The 22523-nt window shown below is 42.5% G+C and overlaps 1 protein-coding gene across 1 annotated transcript in view; it reads left to right on the top strand.

The window, feature by feature from the left end:
* Positions 1 to 9150: 9150 nt before the first annotated feature.
* Positions 9151 to 22523, top strand: part of JPH1 (junctophilin 1) — an 88722-nt gene continuing 75349 nt past the window's right edge. Inside the window, exons 1-2 of the mRNA XM_064267858.1 lie at positions 9151 to 9588; positions 14985 to 15747. Of these exons, the coding sequence (XP_064123928.1) occupies positions 9210 to 9588; positions 14985 to 15747 (1142 nt within the window). The 5' untranslated portion in view covers positions 9151 to 9209. The remainder of the gene's footprint in view (positions 9589 to 14984; positions 15748 to 22523) is intronic.

Here is a 22523-nt window from a genome sequence, read left to right as displayed (position 1 = left end):
GCCACCACATGGGAACTTCTGAGTCTCAGTAAGCTTTAAAAAGTGCTTGGCAAGTGAAAGAAATAAGTAAAATGCAAGAGATGACAAAAATGCTAGAGCATGATTAAGGAAGAGGAATTTAAGTTTTATCTGGAATGCAATCAGTATCTGAAGAATCCAACAAGGGCTTTGAGGTGTGTGTGTTGAGGTGGTATGTGGATTGGGACTCCAACACTTGGCAAGGGTAAAAACATTCCGTCTTGTCATTCAGTCAGATGAAAGGCTTTTCCATTATTAGCTATTGTTTCAAATCCTGCTCCAGAGCTCTTGGAACTATTCATTTCCCAATTATAATTTACGGCCTAATAATTTTGTTTCTTCTTTTCTCTCCTTCAGCTATCATTTAGCTCCTTGCTGAGCTTTTCAACAGTATCTTGTGCCTCCCTTTTTGCTCAACCTCTTTATGAAAAGGTTATCTCATCAGTTTTCACAACTTTTAATAATATCTTAGTACCAACACTCCCAAATATGCTTTTATATTCACTTGGTGGCGTAGTGGTTAAGTGCTACAGCTGATAGCCAAAAGGTTGGCAGTTCAAATCCACCAGGCACTCCTTGGAAACTCTATGGGGCAGTTCTACTCTGTCCTATAGGGTCGCTTTAAGTCGGAATTGACTTGATGGCAGTGGGTTTGATTTTTGGGTTTATTCACTTGCCATCCCCAATTTGTGCTATTTCAAATAATGAGTTGACTTTCAGCTATATCTTCAGAATAAAATGTTGCCACATGAGGGAAATGAACTCATTATCCTGTCTCTTCAGATTTCAGTCACCTCTTTCCTAGCAGGTGTCCTCTTTTCTGCCCATCACAGACATGGATTCCACCTCCTCCTTCCCTTTGCAGGTGTCACTTAACTCAAGAAAATCCTTCCTTGATAGATATCTGGAAAGATGTTCATTTTACTTTGCCCACAAAGTTGAAGAATATGCCCACGATTCCCAAAAACAATTTCAACCGTTGTTGTTGTTGTTAATTGCTGTCCAGTTGATTCCAACTCACAGTGACCCTATGTATAGCAGAAGGAAACACTGCCCAATCCTGAGCCATATTCATGATGGTCAGTACGTTTGAACTTATTGTTTTGGCTCTTGTTTCAGCCACTGCAGCCTACAAAATCACCCCACCCTCTGAACTTTTAAGACACTTGGTGCTTACTTGCTACGTTTAGTTGTCTCCTTGTACTTTTTAACTTCTGGTTCTTTAAAGGTATTTTATACCCTGAGAGCAAGGTCTGCAACTTACTTCTCCATGTCTCCAAACCTAACACTATAATTATATATACATACATACACACACACATAGACAAACACATGCATATACACATGGGGGTGTTATGAATCAGAATCAACTCAATGACAACTGGATTTTATACACACATGTATACATATACATATACATACGCATTTTATGGTTTGCTTCAGGTACTAGGTCTTCAATACAGGCCTGAAATGTACTCTGTCTTTAAGCTTACTACCTCTTTTTAAGTCTCCCTTTATCATTAAACTGACCCATCTGTCAGTTTGTCATACTTTTGTGGCTTACATGTTGTCATAATGCTGGAATCTATGCCACCAGTACTTCAAATACCAGCAGGGTCACCCATGCTGAACAGGTTTCAGAGGCGCTCCCAGACTAAGACTAAAGGTCTCATGATTTACTTCCAAAAATTAGACGATGAAAATCTATAGATCACAACAGAAAAATGTCTGACTAGCTTGCTTTGGGCATGTCATCAAGAGAGATCAATTGCTTAAGAAGGCATCATGTTTGGTGAAACTGAGGCCAGCGAGCACAAGGGAGACCCTCAGTGAGATGGATTGGTACAGTAACCTCAGTGGTGGGCCCAAACATGCTGGTGATCATGAGGATGATGCAGGACCAGGCCACGTTTTGTTTTGTTGTACGTTAAGGTTGCTAGAGTCAGAGTTGATGTTGACTTAATGGCGGCTATCCTTCTCTATCTTAATCTATTATTAACTTTTTCATTTTCAGAATTTGAAACCTCCTGTGAGCCTTATCACTGGACACACATACTGTGTAAGTCTACGTGGAGCTTCCCCCATTCAGAAAAGCAGGCAGAGGCCACGAGGGACAAGTAATGGGGAGACATCACAGTGCTGTCCTTGAGATTTAAATAAGGCTCAGCTAGTGTTTTTTATATCGGAATTAGGCTATTTCTAAATTAGACTGTTAGCTCCTAGGGCAGGATTGCTAAATGGTTGCACAAAATAAGCCAACGAATATTCAGCAAGTATACCAAATTCTGGTACCGTGAAGCCAACGTTTAGAATACAAATGATAGCCTAAAATTAAGGAGACTAGAAAGGGATAAGAAGTCCAAAGGCAGAACTGTGGGAAATACCAACCAACCTTTAAAAGACAGGAGGAAGAAAAATACCCAAGGGGATGTCTTAGTCATCTAGTGCTGCCATAACAGAAATACAAGTCGATGGCTTTAACAAAGAAAAATTTATTATCTCACAGTCAAGTAAGTTACAAGTCCAAATTCAGGGCATCGGCTCCAAGGGAAGGCTTTCTCTGTCAGTTCTGGAGGAAGGCTTCCCCTGGCCAAGGAGCTTCTCAGGCACAGGGACCCCATGTCCAAAGGACATGCTCTGCTCCTGGTGCTGCTTTCTTGGTGTTATGAGGTCTCCCACTCTCTGCTTGCTTCTTTTTCCTTTTATCTCTTGAGAGATAAAAGGTGGTACAGGCCACACTCCAGGGAAACTCCCTTTACCCTGGATCAGGGAGGTGACCTGAGTAAGGGTGGTGTCACAATCCCACCCTAATCCTCTCAACATAAAATTAGAATCAGAAAATGGAGGACAACTACACAATACTGGGAATCAGGGCCTACCAAGGTGATACACACATTTTTGGGGGGACATAATTCAATCCACTACAGGGAATGAGACAACTGAAGTGGTGGGGGGCAGAGAGGAAGAGAAGCAAGGGATATGGATTGCACAGAAGCAGAGGAAGACGGGTGCTCACAAGTATCAAACATACAGCTGGCAGGAGAGGAAATGAGGAGATGCCATGGTATCTGTGAAACAGGAGGTCCCTCGTGGCTCAATAAGCTTCACTAGAACAGTGACAGCAGAATGAGAACTGCAGTGAATAAAAGAGAGAATGCCAGGTGAGGAGGTAAAGGCATGAATGTGACATTCTCTTTCGAAAAGATCTGCAGTGTCAGGAAGAACAGGTGTAGAGAACTTGAAGTGAAGATAGGACAAGGAAATGATGACTGTCTTAATATGATAGACACATGAGCATGACTGTTGGCTGGAAGGGAAGAGATCACAATGTATTCAAGAGAGGAGAAACAGACCCAGAACTGGAAGAGGAAAAACGACATCTATTCCTCTAAGATGAGGTAGGTTGTGGAAAGGAAGAAAATCCGAATCAATGTTAAGTTTTTAAGGGAGGGGAAGGGAAGGGTGTTCCCATGTGTTAGCTGTTTCCTCCATGAGGGAGAAGACAGGGTCCTCTGCTCAGAAGGTGAGAGCTTTGGATGAGAGGGCTCAAGGACAGTGATAAGCAACAGGAAGCTACGTGGGGAAAGATCTGCTGTGCGGTGTCAAGGGACCGGCTGAGGAAATGGCAACTGGTAAATGATCTGATCATCTCCAGTAAAGTCTTCCTTGGTGCAAAGGACGAGAAACGGACATAGGAGTTGGCTTAGGACTAGAGACCCAGGTAGGCAGATGCACCTAAAGGTCACTATGGAAAGGAAACTGAGTGCCAGGGAGAGTGTGGTTGAAATGACTCACTAGGGCCTTGAGGCAGGGTAGGGAAGAGAGTGGGCCAGGAGGACAGGGAGTAGAAACTTTGATAAGGTTCAACAGTTTGCTCACTGAGGCTGGGAAAGACAAGGGATGTTTGTCAAAGAGTAGGAATTGTAAAGTTCTAGTTTTTAGAACTGACCTACATCTGGGTCAAAATAAGATCCGGGCTGTGTCAGAGGAAGTAGACTTTAAGATAAAGGTCATGAAGTTGAGAAAGGCAATGGCCTGGGAAGCCAGGGTAAAGCTGCCTGGGACAACAGCAGGGCACAGTATGTGGAAGAAGAGTCGGGACGAGCAACCAGTCCTCAATGAACACCTGAGAGTGAAATAGAGAAGATGGTGAAGGTTGGACCAAACACAGCATTAGTGAAGAGTGCAAGACTCAAAAGACGGTGCTACTGAACGAAGGCTGTGGAAAAAAGAGAAAAATGAGAATTATTTATCTACTTATTTAGCTTTAGTTCTTCTACTACTCAACTGCCTACTGAATATCTCCTCTAGAATATTATTCCCAGATCATTCTATTCTAAACAAACATGTTTTCCCCCATTCCTGTAACTTATGCTTCTTCCTCCATTTTGAAAATTTTAGACAGCAGTATCACCATTCATCCAGACAGACCAAAACCCAAAACCAAAGCCATTGCTGTTGAGTAGATTTCGACTCATAGAGACAGAATAGGACAGAGTAGAATTGCCCCACAGGGTTTCCAAGGAGCAGCTGGTGGATTCCAACTGCTGACCTTTTGGTTAGCAGCCATAGCTCTTAACCATTGCACCATCAGGACTCCTCATTCAGATAGCAATTCTAAAAAATAAGAACGAAGTCATCTTCACCACCCCCTTCTTCCTCTCCACCACTGCTTCCTCCCCCAGCGAGAAGGCTCTCAGTGTGCCCTCGGAAATCCTGGTGGCATAGTGGTTAAGTGCTACTGCTGCTAACCAAAAGGTCGGCAGTTCAAATCTACCAGGCACTCCTTGGAAACTCTATGGGGCAGTTCTACTCTGTCCTATAGGGTCATTATGAGTTAGAATTGACTTGACAGCAATGGATTTGGATTTTCGGGTAACGTGCTCTCACACTCAGACCAATGAGGAATAAAGAGAACCACTTGTACAGTCAGACAGATATATGTTTGAATCCCAGTTCAACCTTTTCTACTTTGAATGGTCTTGAGCAAATAAATGTTCTTCTTTAAAATGGGAATATTAGTACTAATCTCATAGAGTTTGTCTCAGTTACCTGGTGCTGCCATAACAAAAAAAATCACAGTGAGTAGCTTTAAAGAACAGAAATTTATTTTCTCACAATTCTGGAGGCTAAAAGTCCAAATCAGAGTCCTGGCCATATTGTTTCCTTCTGTCAGCCTCTCTCCTAGTTTCTGGTGACAGCCGACAATCCTTGGTGTTCCTCTGTTGGTAGACAGTCCTCACACAGCATCTATCTTCCCACTGTGTGTGTGCCTCTGTGTCTACTCTGCTCTTTTTTTATAGGACACCACTCCGAAGGGATTAGGTTTAGGACCCACCCTACTTTGGTATGGCTTCATTAACATAAGAACCCTTTTTTTCAAACAGGGTCATATTTACAGGTGCAAGGGTTAGAACTTCAACATTACTCCTGGGGGGATGCAACCGAATCTGTAACAGGGTTATTATGAGATTTAAATAAATTAATGCAGGTAAAAAACTTAGCACAGTATCTCACACATAGTATTTGCCAGAAAAATTTCAAAGGGCTTTTATTTTGGGATTCTCTTCCTCTTCTGACTTCATCTGTCTTCAAAGCTTATGATCATATTTCCTACTTTTTGTAATTATTGTGGACAAATTTCTTAAAATTTCATGAATGCTATCATTACAAATGTACTAGCAACATTCATTTTGACTAGTAAAATATTATCAAGTAATTTAAATTGCATGTAATTGTTAATTGTATGCAATCGTGTTGTTTGGACTAAAAATACCCACAGATAAGCATTTTGTAATTTGTAAATTTCTTATTTAAAATTCTCAGTAATTAATTCTAATATTTAAATAAAATGAAGAGCAAAAAATTCTAAATCACACCATCACTAAAAAAACAAGATCAAATTCTAAACAAAACATCCTCACCAACATGCTGTTACTGGATTATTAACACTCGACGTGGCTTATGTTTTCTTACTAGGCTTTTTAGTAAGATGTAATAGCTGGGCTTTCAAAGTGGAGGCAACAAACTGCCAGAGTGGTTCTTGGCCTTCCCTGTAGGTTCATGGCCTACCCTAACCCACCTGTCAAACCAACATTCATATTCTCTTCTTACTAATCCCTTCTTGAAGCTAAATTCACCCTCTCCTCACCCAGGGCAAAGGTTCAGCGTGAGAGGGAAAATAAGGACATTACTAACCCTGAATACTAAACTGCAACATTATTTCCACTGCTTACTGTCTGCTATGTTATCTTTTCAGTACCTCGTCCTCATCCTGGGCCTCCTTCCAGTCTCCCCCAACTATTACAACTGAACCTGAACATTTACCTTAATAAATACATCTACGTGACCGGGGAAATGCTGCACTGTGATGCAACAAGTAAATGGATACATGGCTTGGACAGTTACCTTGCCAAAGGTTGTCTAGGATGGTACCAAAAACTTAATAGACTTTTTTCCACGAAGAGAGGCAATGGCAGAGTTGGGTTAGGATTAAAATTGATTGAAATTTAAGAGCAGATATTTGAGTCTCTGGTGGTGGTTTCTCTCTTTTAATTAAAGGAATAAAGAGAAGAAAAGATTAAGAGATAAACAGCCATATTTTCAGTCCTCCCCAAATCTCCATACTCTACCCAGAGGTGCTTATACCACCGTTGTTTGCCCATCCATCACAGGCAGACCAGTACTAGCACCAGCTGACTCGTGGCTACCCCATGTGTGTCAGAGTAGAACTATGCTCCATAGGGTTTTCAATGGATGATTTTTTCATAAGTAGTTCACCAGGCCTTTCTCCTGAGGTGCCTGTTAACCACTGGCGCCACCCAGGGACATAGATAAACTAGGCATTCATTACAGAAGCCAGGAACTTGCCCTGTGTTGTGTACTCCAAAAACTTCATCGTTTGCATGGGAGCTAGAGAGCTATTTAGGAAAAGGAAAAAGGAAATGTTTCTACCATGCTTGCAAACAAAAACTTAGCTCTTAAAGAACAAGAGTCCTGACATATATAGGTCCAAAAAAAAACCAAGAGTGAAAGGACAAAAGTTATTCTGTGGATGAAGACAATTTAAAAAGAAAAAAAAAATGTTGACTTGAGTAAGCACATTGCTTCTCATATCATACAGAACCCCAAAATAGATGGGACTGTGTCTGTCTCTACCAGATACTGATTCTGGAGTACCCCACAGCAGAGAACTGGGATTCTGGCTCAGCTGCCAAGTCCTGGGCCCTCGTTTTCCCAGTGGCCTAAATCAATCCCCAGTCCACGGCAAAATGCTGAGCAAGATGCCTAATTATTTCAGGCCACTAGGGTAAGCCTATTCCTGGAAACTCTGTGGGCAGTGCCATGGAGAGGGTTTGTAATTCTCTTTGGTGATTTGGTTCTGTGTAAACTGAAATTTTTTCTTTCATTATTTCAGCCACATAAGCAGGAAAGGCCAGCTCTGGTCCTGGATAGAGCCAGTCAAGATCAATTTCAGTTTCTTTTCTGTGCAGTTTCGCCTACTCTTTCCCTGCTGTCTTCCCTGACATCTGCCCTTGTGTTTTTATCTGATTATCAAATATCTGGTGAGAGAACATTTGGCAGCATCTGATGCTCACCCACACACCCAAGGGCCTTTCAGCCCAAAGAATACCATGAATACCCTGCAAAGCAGTATCCCTGAGACCAACCAAAAACCCCTGGCTGTGAGCCCCAGAGACATGTCTCCCATGGATATTCTGAAGGTGAGGATCAAACCGGTGCCTGGTCTTATCAGACAACACTGACTGATTCAACTTGTTTATTACTAAGGCTATAATTCTTGGCTTTACACTGTACCTACAGTACTCAGGTATTACCTAACATAGAGAGGAAAAGACAAATACTGTCATACCCATTTGGAAGACGGTGAAATAGAGATTTGAAAGTTTAAAAGCATTGCCTAATGTGAATTCAAGAAAGCAGAATTACTGCTGGAAAGTAGATCAGCTGACACCTGTCCCGGGTTTTGTAGGTCACACACTCTTTGTAAGCTTAGAGCAGTGTTTTACTTACCATATTCATCCTTGAAAGCTTCTATTTACTCTTTTAAACTGTGGATACCAGTGAAGAGGTACCAGGTGTACATTCCAGACACTTCTACAATACAGACACTGAGCCTTTGCCTGTTGGGTACACAGCTCCAGGCTGAAGAATTTCTAAAATTGCTAAAAGAAGAAATTCAGCATTGGGGGGAAGGGGCAGACATTAACAATAGCCTCTTAATCATAACAAATAAAAAATTAACCAGTTTATTCTGTGCTTTTTCAAACTGTATTGCTCTCCCACAGTACACGCGTTAAATAAATGCAAACACATGTGCACTGAAATGGGTAGGTGGAAAAGAACATTCTGCACAATTATATCTAGGCTGCCAGATTTATATCACATGCATACATATATCTGGGGACTATTAATTCATGATGACAGCTGAACAAGACAAACGCAACAGAACACACGTTGGAATGTCACAAAAAAAAAAAAAAGGGCAACTACAAGCCCCATGCAGACAAACACACATACATGAGTTTTGCCTCAACACACACGTGGGCGCATTTACACGAGCTTAACCGCATTTTAAAACCCCAAGCACAAACACAGGAGGCTCCTCAGCCCGCAAACTGCCCCCACGCATGCAGCCGCGCCTTCATCTACAGGCAGAGATTCTCGAGCGTCCCTGGGTACACTGGGCCTCACACCGGCATCCCGCTGCGCGAACATATGCGCGCCACGCGAACCGGCCCTCGGCGCCCGCCCGGGAGACGGCAGCTCCGGGGCTGGGCGCAGGGCCCGGTGGGGCGGGCTCACCGCGGGGCCGGGCCTCGGCGGCCGGGGAGGGGACGAGGGGCGGGCGCGGGGCGGTGCCCGGCTCACGTGGGCGGGCGGGAGCAGCTGAAGGTCCGCTCTGAAGCCTGGGCTGTCCTCTCGCGCGCAGCGCTGGCCCGGGCGGCGGCGGCAGCTAAGGAGGAGGAGGAGGAAGGCGGCGGTGGCGGCGGCGAAAGAGGAGGGGAGGACGGGGGCGGCGTCGGACTGGAGCCGAGCGGCGGCGCGAGCTGCCCAGGGCGCTGTCGCGAGCTCGCCCGCCGGGCCCCCACCTCCGACCTACACCCTGCCGTGCCCAGCTCTGCCCGTGTCCGTGCCCCCGCGGGGAGCGCGCCGGGGCTGCCCCCCGAATGACGGGCGGAAGGTTCGACTTCGACGATGGCGGCACCTACTGCGGCGGCTGGGAGGAGGGCAAGGCGCACGGGCATGGCATCTGCACGGGGCCCAAGGGCCAGGGCGAGTACTCCGGCTCCTGGTCGCACGGCTTCGAGGTGGTCGGCGGCTACACCTGGCCCAGCGGCAACACCTACCAAGGCTACTGGGCGCAGGGCAAGCGCCACGGGCTGGGGGTGGAGACGAAGGGCAAGTGGATGTACCGGGGGGAGTGGTCACATGGTTTCAAGGGGCGCTATGGGGTCCGGCAGAGCCTGTGCACCCCCGCTCGCTACGAGGGTACCTGGAGTAACGGGCTGCAGGACGGGTACGGCGTGGAGACCTACGGGGACGGAGGTGAGCGGCGTCGCAGGCGGCTCGGCTGCCTTGCGAGGCGGTGCGGAGGGCTTTGCCCAGGCTGAGGGGAAGGGGGGCGGACTCGAGGCGCACGTGTCCGGAAACCCGCCAAAACACCTGGAGAAGCCTCCCACCCACCTTCCGCGCTCTTCCTCCCCCAGAGGGTGCGTTGGGACCGGCTTGGTGCGCGAGGGTTTGGTCTGACCCCACTCTTGGAGCGGGTCGTATATCCACACCCGGGGGAGCGAGGCGTGCATATACCTGGCCAGCGCCAGCGCTGCACTGCCACCGGGAGGGCTGGGCTGGAGAGAGGGCGCTGTCACTTGAGCCCGTCACATTACGTTCCTGATCCCTCCCTCTCCCGGCCGGGTTTGAAATTGCCACTCCCATAGAGTTAGAGCGAAAAGCTGTGGGGCTGACGGTGCGTGCTGACCGTTCACCGGATTGGTTTCACGTGGAGTCGTATTTCGACTCTGGCCATCTAGTAGCCTAAAGATAGAAGCCAGAACCCCATAACTAGGATGTTGGGGAATTGGACTGTTTTTGGGGTGCATTTGGAAGCTTCCTACTTAGGGGAGAGGAGCAGCCACCTGATGCGGACGGGGTTCAGAGAGCGTGGGTTTTTCTCCGTTTTCATTCGGTTCTTTACTGGTTTTCAGTCAAGAAAATAGTAGTCTTTGCTGACTTGGAGTTCCTTGGACAAATTACTTGAAAACGTTTTATAAATGGGGAACTAGTGAAGTCTACGTCTACAAAAACAAACATTTGAAACGTATTTTCCTCTAGCCTGGGTAGCTGCTAAATTTGCAGGGATACATCACTCCTGATAATGGCGGCAGCCCTGAAACACTGGTTGGCACTAAGGTGTATGACCCAAACAGTTTGCCTGGCTGTGAAAAAAACTTCACCTTATTTTAATATTTAACAGTACTTGCCAAAGAAATTGTGTATAGAATACAGAAGTTCTTCTATTTTTTTAATTAGGGAAAGTGTATATTATTGAAACAGGTGTCAAAACCTGACGGATTTCCTTGTGTATTAAGCAGAGAAAGATGAATGACTCATGCTTTGGCAAAATAAATTTTCTGATAATAAACATAATCATTTTTAATTGAAAAGGGTTGTAAGAGGCAATGTCACCTTTTGCAATTAAGCAGCTCAGAGTTGGAGGATATTAATGGGATCCAATTAAAAGTTTCTTCAGCCCACTGCAGCCTCAGTTATGCTATTGCTTATGTAAAAGCTTATACAATTTGTACACTTCACTTACTCAGAACACTTAGGCGGTGTTTCAAATGCAAAACAGCGGAATGGTAGGATTTGCTGAAAAGGACATCTTTCCATCCTACAGTATAAATAAAGAAAATGGTTTTCTGATGGATTTAAAACACAAAAAACTTTCTCTAACACTTTAATGTGGGCTATATTTTTTTTTATAGGAGTCTTGAGTTCCACAGTAGTTAATTAAGGCTCTTAAATGTTTTGAATGGGCATAGAGTGCCTTGGTTGACAGCCCTACAAATATGTTAGTTTGTGATTGGATGTTATTGGAGGCCTCAGCTCTGTTTAACTAAATCCCATGCTCAAAGTGGAATGCAAACTTTATTTTTTTAATGTGTGCATTGTTTTATAACCTTTTAAGAAGGCTGTGAATAGTTCTCTCACTTCAATTTGGGAAGGTTAAAAATAAAATGTCTTTTAAAGTTCGTATTCATTAAACAAAATCTCTTGGCTTTAGAGTATTCATTATACCTAATAATCAAAATATATATAGCATGCTAAAGGTCGTCTGTGTGTTGTAGGAGCCTAAATAATTATGCAGCATGGCTTTATGGATAATCTGCCTTCTGTTTTAAGACTAACTTTTAAAAAACAAACCAAAAAAAAAAAATCTTAAAACTGGGCATCACCATAGTACTGTGGTTTTCTCCTCTAAAATCATCTAATATGCTACAATTAGGAAGAAATAAAGTTTTAAAATCCCTGTTGAAAGTCTACTCTGTGCAGGTCAATTTTCTCCTTTATTTCAGATGTCACTTCATTTCATTAGGAACTCCTTAATCATAGCTTTGCCTGTCATGGCAAAATGGAGGTCCTGATGGAAGTGTCTTGTTATAACTTGTTTTATACAAAGATTTTGGTCAAAATGGGAAATATCACTTTCCGTATTCTTACTTAAGCTCTAGCTTGGTTTTGCCTCCACTCTCCCTATTACTACATGTGCCTTCCTGTACAGCTTCTAATGGATTTAAGAAAATCTGATTCCATGTATTTTGTGGTGACGTTAAACTGGAGGAGGAACGAAGTAGTAATTCCATGTGAGAAGTATCACTTAGCGTTTATTAGTGATCTTGTGTGAAGTGTTGCTGAAATAGAAACCTCCTGAATATTGAGAATAAACGAGAACCATACAATAAAATCCAAATCTTGGTGCCCAGCATATTTTTGCATGGATTCTGATCTGTTGTGCTTCATTTTTCCACTTACCATAAAGCTATCGAAAATATTTAGGGAGACACATTGCCTTCTTAACTATGTGCGTACTTATACATACCCATTCAAGTTTAGCATAGTGCAGTCTAAATTTGACTGAAATTCATTCCGAACTGGATGCTTTCCACCTCAAGACTGTGTTGTTAAAATGCCTATATCGAGAAAACCAGCACCAGATAAAAACCATGGAACATAATTTAAAACAAAACCTGTAAAAATAACTTTTACACTTGTGAAATACTCATCTATATTTAAAGAATCAAGAGGAACTAATTAGAACTTTATTTGAGCAGCAGGAAGAAGTTAGAACCCACCTGCTTCATAAAGAAACAGGCCCTTTTTTCTAGCTTCATTGACTAAACCAAACCTATTTTAAATTTCAGATGAACTGCTAACAGTTTGGCTATAAGTAGGTTTCTAGCAATTCCACGGAGGAATTCTACCATATACTGTGCTTTAACAGAATAGCATGGGAATATGGCCAGTGCCTGTGTACCCTGTTGCCTGTTTGGTGGTTAAGCAAAGACTAAAAACCTTTTAAATATTTGCTGTTGCTTTAAACTGCTTGGATTTTCAAGCAATGCTTCTTTGGAAATTCTAGATACTAGTCTTACTTTTGGAGATATCTGTTTAAGAAAACTAGTTGTTCATTTTCCCTCAGTATTAAACATTTACCAAGGTATTATGATTGTGTTTAAAAAGTACAGATACTTATTAATATCAGACAGCACTTTGGAAATTGTTACACCAAAATTAAATTGTCATTATGTAGAAGGTTAGAATTAAAAGGCTATGATTACAGTGTTTCTCTTTTTTAAAAAAAAAATTCCAAACTAAATATTATCAGATGATTTGTTTTAGTATGTTTAATTCAAGCTGTATAACTTTTATTTGAAATTTAAATTTTATCTATATAGGCGGAGGAATAATCATAGTTGAATTTCCTAATAATTCAGTTCCCTGTTGAGGTGGTGGTGTTTCGGAATGGTTAGTATTTGGTAGGAAACCTGTCAAACTGAAATGTTCTGTATAACTGTCTTATACTTTGAGGTCAATCCTTTTGAGAAAGCTATGGCCCACCCACCTGCTCAGAAGTTCATAGATGTCAAGTTAAGATTTTCACGTCTATCCAGACTATGACACAGTACCAGACCCATTTAGTATTTCATTGTTGACCTGCTATTGGCTATGTCTACAAGATGTAAATATATCAAATTGAACAGAGAAGGCGGAAGGTCAAAACTTTTTTACTTTGGAGACATTGTGGATTAACTGTTAAATGCAGCAAAATAATAATCTCTCCTTACAATGGTACACAGTCACTGATGTTCTTACTCAGTATTTTAAAAATACATGTTTGGCACTCAGTGGAAATCTGAGCATGGCAATATCAAATGCAAAGTGACTGTATGATGGATCTATATGATCAGAAACTAAAGAAGGTCAAGACAGCCTGTAATCGTGAATTACTTTCTGTGATACCGTGAGTCGTTAGGGGTAATACAGAAATAGTAACGTTTAAAATTTTTCCACATAGCTGCTTTTGGTGGATACGATAACTCAAAATTTGGTGTTTTCCTTGTATAATTACATTTAATTGCCCTTTAATTAAAGAAAGTTGGCCTGATTTTTAAAAGAAAATTCTGAGTTCCCTAATTTTAACATTCATATCCTCCTAAAACTATTTTAAAAGCTGCGCCAGTTGTTTTGTTTTTTTAAACATCTTTGCTTACTTACTTAATAGACTTATTGAAAACAAATGCTTGTCAACGAGAGCTCATCCTGTTCATGAAAAGGCACAACAGTCATTGAAAAAGTGATTTGGTGTCAACAAAGTCTTAGCCTTAACACACTTCAAATACATCTCTGCTCCGAGATTAGTGCCATGATGGTACGAGCAGAAGGTTTCCACTGCTCTTATCTCAGTTTCTCAAGGGGTAAAGAGTGTAATCTGTTTAGCTACCATAGCTCTTTACTGTTTAAGCATAGTCATTGAACATCCAGAATCTGTAAGTGTCAACGCCTACAGACCCAGGCCATACAAGCCTGGAGTCTGGGACTTTTGTGCTTATAGGTGGTAATTCCTCCCCTCAAGGTGCTTCTACTCTGTAACATGATTCACCATTCAGTGGCAGAGACTAGAGAATAGGGGAACCCATGAAAAGAAGGGCAAGGAGAAGGAAGAGATTTGACAAGTAATAAGTGGGACAAATTTAATTCCTCGTTTTTCCATAATAGTTCAGTATATTCAGTACATGTATTTGTCAAGTCACTCTTTGCTCAAAAAGTTTCACCCGATCTTAATCGGTAATCCTAAATATTAAAGTTTTTAAACAGTTTTCTTACCCTCAGAAAAGGTAACACACATGTTCCAAGTATCAGATCACTAATAATAATGCTGTCTTTGTGCTTGTTGAAATGCTATCCTGACATAGACCTAAAAGTCATATTTAAGACTTTTTCAACTGAATTAGTAAAATTAGAATAAAATTCACAAATAGAGCTCGTTTCATCTGCTACTGTTACACTACCTTCCGAAGAGAAAATTGACGTGTTAATTGTAGCGGGGAGAGGAGAGTGGTTTGCTAATCACTTTGTCTATCCGAAAGTCGGTGGTTTTCATCTGACACACTCGTACACGCTTTAAAATGAAAAGTAGACGTTACTAGTCTATTGGGAAATCCTATACAATCACATTAAAGCCATAGACTTAAAATTACAGGGCGGGGATTCACAAGTGAATGAAAAATATTCCTTAGGATTGACTTAGAAATGTGTCGGATTTGACCGGGGGCTTGCGCGCTGCCTTTAGGCTCTCCCAGTGCTAATGACCCCTTGCTTGCAGACATTCGCACCCCCTTTCAGCCCCTACTCACACTGTGCTTTCTTGCCATTTCTTGAAGGTACCTACCAGGGCCAGTGGGCCGGTGGCATGCGGCACGGCTACGGTGTGCGCCAGAGCGTGCCCTACGGCATGGCCACGGTGATCCGCTCCCCATTGCGCACCTCACTGGCCTCGCTGCGCAGCGAGCAGAGCAATGGCAGCGTGCTCCACGACGCCGCGGCCGCCGCTGACAGCCCGGCAGGCACCCGCGGTGGCTTTGTGCTCAACTTCCACGCAGACTCCGAGCTCTCGGCTGGGAAGAAGAAGGGCGGTCTGTTCCGAAGAGGCTCACTTCTCGGGAGCATGAAACTCCGCAAGTCGGAGTCCAAGTCTTCGATCTCCAGTAAGCGCAGCTCGGTCCGCAGCGACGCAGCCATGAGCAGAATCAGTTCCAGCGATGCCAACTCCACGATTAGTTTCGGCGACGTAGATTGTGATTTTTGCCCCGTGGAAGACCACGTTGACGCCACCACCACGGAAACCTACATGGGCGAGTGGAAGAACGACAAGCGCAATGGTTTCGGCATCAGCGAGCGCTCCAACGGCATGAAGTATGAAGGCGAATGGGCAAATAACAAGAGGCACGGATATGGCTGTACCGTGTTTCCTGATGGCTCCAAAGAAGAGGGAAAATACAAAAATAATATTCTGGTCCGTGGAATAAGGAAGCAGCTCATACCAATAAGAAACACAAAAACTAGGGAGAAAGTGGACAGAGCAATTGAAGGTGCTCAAAGAGCAGCCGCCATGGCAAGAACCAAAGTTGAAATAGCAAATTCAAGGTATGTAAATACAGGGTGGATAGTTTTGCCGGGTCGTTCAATCCAATGGGATAGCAGATATTGCTTGTCAATCCGCTGGCGACAGACACCACCAAAGAGGTTCTCAACAGCCAAAAGTCAAAGCTGGAAAATGATTAAGCCTAATACAATGAGTCTAAAATGTACCCGCACTGTTCTGAAATTGATTTTCCATCATCAAAAATGTTGAAGGCACATTTGAGCTCCTCTGTCACTTTCCTGGTGTTAAATAGCATGATGGACTTCAGTCAGGCTCTGTACATCTTCATGAGTCTGGAAGTTACTTAAAAAAAAAAAAAAAAAAAAAATCCATCGCTGCCCCAGAAAGCACTACACTGTGTGTGCCAGAAAAAAAAAAAAATCCCAACAATCCACATGAAAACATATCTAGTTAAAATGTGTACCTTTATTCTGATAATGAAGTTGAGCTGTGCACAGATTAAAGCATAAAATGCAAATTATTTTTGGTGGCGCCTTTTAGGCAGAATGGGTATTGAGAAGCCCACCAAGATCTAAACGCGGCAAAATTGGAAAGTTACACGGCAAAATCTGCATGCATTGTCTAAAATAGCAGAGCTCATCTACATGGGAAAGGGGGGGAGGCTGAGCCTCCCAAGAATCACCACGTTCTATGCAGTAAAGATTAGATCACTTGTACGTATGTTAAAAGGAAAAGAATGGAGGACTGGGGGGGTGGGGAGGCTGACAGAGACAGATGGGACCGTGGCTGTGCCAAGGTTGGAAGAAAGTAGAGCAGTAGGGAAGGGCTGAAGTGAGTAGGAGAAAGTGAGTGAATAATGGATTGAGAATGGGGTGTATGTGGGCCTAGCAGGAAAATGTGCTTGAAGTTTTACCGTTAATAGCGGAGTTCAGAGATCAAGAGAGAGGGATGGAGGAATCTATTGCGAATAAAATTTTATTAGGGATGGATGTCATTTGTTTGACAAAAAAAAAAAAAGGAGAAGTTTATAAATGGATATTTTTATTTTTAGGCTTATTTAAGTGGGTACTGACTGGCCACAGTTTTGTGTGACTTGAGGCATATATTTAGCCTAGAGCATGAAACATCTTTTTCCTGCTTCAGTAATAATACTTTTCTGTAAAAGTAAACCTCTTTTCGAACCCACCAAAAAATGATAATTTCCTTAGGATTTTACTCTTAACATTAAATTAATGAACATACTTTTTTATTTGGTCGAACCATATGAAATTTCTAATATGTGACTTCTCCGATGTACAGAAAAAGGGCGATTTCATATGGTTTAACCTCATACTTCCGGACTTCTGAAGCTTCTTTCTTTCTTTTTGAATGCTGTATTATAAAGCTACTGTTTGTTTCTGGGAGCCCTGGTGGCACAGTGGTTAAGAGCTATGGCTCTTAAGAGCTGCTAAGGTTAGCAGCCGTAGCTCTTAACCACTGCCACCAGGGCTCCCAGAAATAAATAGCAGCATTATAATATGGGCATTCAAAAAAAAGAAAGAAAGAGACTTCAGAAGTCTGGAAGTATTAGGTTAAACCATATGAAATCGCCTTTTTTCTGTACATCAGAAAGGTCACATATTAGAAATTTCAATCTGTGCCCTTTCTGATGTACAAAAAAAGGGCGATTTCATATGGTTTAACCTAATACTTCAGAGAATAAGAAACACTAGTTGGACACGGAAGAGTCACTTTTTTGCATGACGCTTAGATTTAAACCCATTGCTGTCGAGTCTATTCCGACTCATAGCAACTCTATATAGGACACAGTAGAACTGCCTGTGTAGGGTTTCCAAGGCTGTCAGTCTTTACGGAAGCAGACTGCTACATCTTTCTCTAGCGGAACAGCTGGTGGGTTCAAATCGCGGACCTTTTAATTAACAGCTGAACATTTAACCACTGCTCCACCAGGGCTCCTTATGTTTAGGTATATACTATGTTAAAAGCCCTTATGAAGTTTTCCATTTTTATTTATGACTACTGGTGCTTCCATTGTAAAGTTAATATTTCTTGTTAATCAGCACAAACTTTCACAAAGGGTCTCTCCTGGCTTCTCTGCCGAGCATCTTTTATATTGTAGCATTCTCTGGTCACCAAGCTTTGGATCTACTTGCTTTTCAGTTTCCTTGTAGATATGATACTCAGCACGTATAATCTTTCTGGCTTCCCTAGTCCTCTGCAGACTTTTAGAGCTCGTGATATACCTTTCGTTATGCCCTCAGGAGCCCTGGTGGTGCAGTGGTTAAGAGCTAGGCTGCTAACCAAAAGGTTGGCAGTTCAGTCCACTAGCGACTCCTTGGAAACCCTGTGGGGCAGTTCTGCTCTGTCCTATAGGGTTGCTATGAGTCGAAATCGACTCAATGGCACCTAGCAACAAGCATCTTGTGTTAAGTGCACTTATGGATTCTTCCGTTTTATTTTCACCTCACAACCTAGTGATATACTAGAGGCAGTTCAGTCTTGGCAGATAGAAAGTAAACCTGTGGAGGACACTCTAGTAAATGACTTTTATATAGCTTGTTCTAATTATCGACTTTTATTAGTAGTTAAAAGTAGAGGAAATCTGCCTAACAGAAAAGGACCATCTGTGATGCAAAGATAATCTCTTATTCTACAAACATCATAAAACTCTTACCAAGTCCTAGCCACATTCTCTCTGTTGAAGTCTTTTTGAAGTAGATGGAGTACTGTAATATATAGTTTTATGATCAGGAAATCTTTGCCTTAAGACTGTACACTCTTGGCCAGTTAACTACTTATTAAAAATTATACTACTTAAAAATGCTCAATTGACCTTTTGTATTTTACTTATTTTCATTGTCTTAGTCCCATTTGCAGATTCCTTGCTTTGAAGAATGCTTTAGATACAGAGTTTTGCGACTTGTTTTTGGAGGAAGTAGCTGAAGGACCAAGTAGCTTTTGGAGAGAGTAACTGAAAGATCCCCTCATGGTAGCTCTGAGTTGAGCATTCTACATTCTTTAAAAAAAAAAAAAAAAAAACTTTTTAAAAAATAAAGAAAAAGCTTCTATTAAGGTTTCAGAGATTTCTGCCTAGCAGAACTTTAAACTATATCATTGGCATAAACCAGGGCCGTTTATAGCTCTTGATTGTGTATGCTTAGCTCTTTCTGGCCCTTCTAGCAGTTACTGTTGTTAGTGTTTTTTTTTTTTTTCTAAATATCAAAAGTTTAAGAGCATAAAGTGATACTCTCCCTTCTCCCCAGCCATGGCAGAATAAGAGCTGGAAACCACAGCTTCTGGCGGCGGCTGCTGTCAAAAGCACTAGTTCATCTTAGCAAGATAGGGAGTCGGTGGTGTGTTAACAATTATCAGCCATTTCAGTTTGACAGTCCACCCAGACAGTGTTAATCGTTATTCTATCTTGGTTCTTTTTTATGCTTCAGAGATTTTTGTTTCTTAAGCCGTAGGGAAATGGAGCTGCCTTTGTACCATCGCCCTACTTTTTCTTAGGTTGGTTCCGAAGGAAAATAATTGTATCCTGTACTAATGTCTCCTCTGGGAAATCCAGGAGATATGGAACCAATCAACTCTGACCTAAAGAGTTAAGAAAATATGGTAGATCTATGAACGTTTCCTTTGCTTCTCTGATGAAGGAGTGGTAGCTACCTCCAGTAAACCACAGGAGACTTATTTCTGAAGGTATATTATGGGCCCCTCTTTAATTCTTAATAGAACAAGAAATATGAAGATGACACAACAGTTAATAGAACACATACCGTAGTAGGTATAGAATTGGTAGATACAGATAGTTTACTAGCAGCTTAGCACTTAAAGAGTGAAGACTATAAGGAAGCCAATAATCTGCTGACCCCTGAAGCTTTTCTTTAGGTTTCTGTTCTGATCCCAAAGGTACTGTGTTTATAAGATTTAACAAAATGTTTTATTCCCCTTTTGTCTTTCTCCTGAGGGTGAAAATCATCACCTTGAATTGAGAAAAGGTCTAACATCGTTTTTTAAGACATGTTTGAGAAATAGAAGAGCAACTCTGAACAATTTTAAGAACATAAGCATACGTTTACAGAGTCTGCTCTATGCTAGTGAGGTAATCTCCACAGCCCTGTTGTGTAGATGAAGAAACTACTGTCAGACAATGGGACCAGGGAGTGCTGAGCCTGGACACAACCCCAGGGCCCACAATCTTTCCTCCATCAGGGTTTACCCTTTGGTAAAAAAAAACAAACCAAACCCACTGCTGTCAAGTCAGCTCCGACGCATAGCGACCCTGTAGGACGGAGTAGAACCGCCACATAGGGTTTCCAAGGCTGTAAATCTTTACAGAAGCAGACTATCACATCTTTCTCCCGCAGAGCAGCTGGTGGGTTCGAACCACCAACCTTTTGGATAACAGTTGAGTGCTTTAACTACTGTGTCACCAGGGCTCGTTACCCTTTGGTAAGAACTTGGTAAATCAGACTCTCTTTTGAGTCACTGGAGTGCGTCTAGTGCATTATGGGTAGAATATGGTCCCCTGATATGGTGAATTTACTTTCCAGAAAAATATATCAGGCAGAATCTCTTTGGATAGAGAAGATTAAAAGCCATGTCTAAGATGTGAGAGCATGTCGGGTCCAAGCTCCCCACTTTCAGGGGCCCAGGATCACCCCATTCCCCCTGTCTTTTCAATTGTGCTTCTTTTGTTCTCAATTTTTATTCTGTTAGCTCTTGCTTCCAATAATTCTTTCAAATATATCTGTCATTTCACTTATATTTCTTATTTGGTCAGTTTTTATCCTATCTGTTCTTAACATCCAGTAATTTTATAAGAGATGTTCAAAGACATTACAGTTCTTGGGAAAAATATTTTAAGAAAGGGTTTTAAGGTAAGGCCTTTGGTTGGGAGAGCAAATGAGAAGTGACCCTTAGAAGCCACACTTCAGTGGAAACAAGCAGGTCATTTACAGAGGATATAGACAAAAACAGAGCTTTGTATGATCTGAGCCTTAAAAACCAAATCAAACCCCTTGCCATCGAGTTGATTCTGACTCATTGCAACCCTATAGGACAGAGTAGAACTGCCCCGTAGGGTTTCCAAGGAATGGCCAGTGGATTCAAACTGCTGACCTTTTGGTTAACAGCCAAATGCATTATCTGAGCCGTGGAGTGCAGTGGTTAAGAGCTCAGTGGTTCAAATCCACCAGCCGCTCCTTGGAAATCCTATGAGGCAGTTTTATTCTGTCTTTTAGGGTCACTGTGAGTTGAATTGACTCTACAGCAATGGGTTTGGTTTTTGGATCTGAGCCTTAGAAGTAATAATTATCATCCAAGATGATAGAAAAACCATGGTGAAAGGAATGGGAGAGCGCTGTCCTAACATTGTTGAGAATCTCAGGTGTCTGGTCGCACAAGATTTGTTTTCTCAGATTAGAAGAAGGAAAATAAAGTGAGAGGATAGAGAGTTAGTAATAACTAATGGTTAACATATGCAACTGCTAACCGAAGTGTTGGAGGTTTGAGCCCACCCTGAGGCAGCTCAGAACAAAGGCCTTGCAATCTGCTTCCAAAAAACCATTCATTGAAAATCCTGTGGAGCACAGTTCTACTCTGACACACATGGGGTCGCCATGAATTGGGACTGACTTGATGGCACCTGGTTTTGTTCCATTCCACTGACTCCCACTGCCTTTGTGGCCAGCCTCCCTAAACCTAGAAGGGTACTTGGCTGGGCAGCTCCCAGAGCTGCTGCAAAGTGTCAGTGATGGGGACAGACTCTCTTCCCCCATTAGGCCCTTTCAGGTGGTAACAGCAGTACATAAACAGGTGATGTCAGGAGGGCACCTCTTCTGCCCCTGCCCCAGCCTCTCGCCACTGTGGCCTTCACAGCTATAGGGAGATGGAAGTAGCCAGATAGAATGTGGAGGGACACATGGGCAACCGAGCTGGTGAACACCCATATGCTTGCTGCATGTCTGTTTAGAACTAGAGGTGGGACTTAATGTCTCCCAATTTTGGACTTGAATATAAAGGTGGCATGTACTTTTCCTGTAGGATTTTTTAAAACTGTACTTTTCTTTAAAAAAAAAAAACAAAACTGACCTTTGACTTGAGGCCAAATAGGATACGAATTACTTTTATTATTAAAAAATTTCAACACTGAGAATAATATGGAGAATAGTATATGCTAAAGTCCTCATGTACCTATACCAGCTTAAACAATTATCAGCTCACAGATCCTTGTGTTTCAACTGTTCCCCTTACCACTCTCCCCAGATTATTTGGGGGGAAATTCCAAAGATACCACTGGAAAACAACAGCAAAAACTCTTGGTTCTTGTAGAAAGCTCTAGGCAACTGCTGACAAGGGAATATAATAAAACATGTTGCAATTTTAAATTCAGAAGTTATGAAGTGTATCCCAGATACACATTTCCAGTCTTTCTGCTTCTCTCCACCTCTGCTGCCCTCCCCCTAAGTCCCAGCCGTGTCATCTCTTGCCTGGATTATTCCAGCAGCCTCTCAGCTGGACTCTGTGCTCCCATTCCTGACTCCGCCAAATCAGGTCTCCACGCAAAAGCCAGAGTAATCTTTTTTAAAATGTGAATTGGATCAGGACACTTCCGACTCAAAGTATTTTCAGTGATTTTCTCCTGGCACTTAGAATATGTGCCTTTAAGGCCCTGTATCTGGTGGCCCTGGCGGCCTTCTCCACCCTCAACTCATGCCACTCCCCTCCTCCCACCTTCAAAATGCTTTCCCAGGACAGCTTTCTTCCAGCTCAAAGTATTTGCATATTCAGTTCCTCTGCCCAGTGCCCTTATGTC

This window comes from Loxodonta africana, chromosome 14 (genome assembly GCF_030014295.1).
Source record: "Loxodonta africana isolate mLoxAfr1 chromosome 14, mLoxAfr1.hap2, whole genome shotgun sequence".
NCBI lineage: Eukaryota > Metazoa > Chordata > Mammalia > Proboscidea > Elephantidae > Loxodonta > Loxodonta africana.
This window is presented reverse-complemented; position numbering and strand designations above follow the sequence as displayed.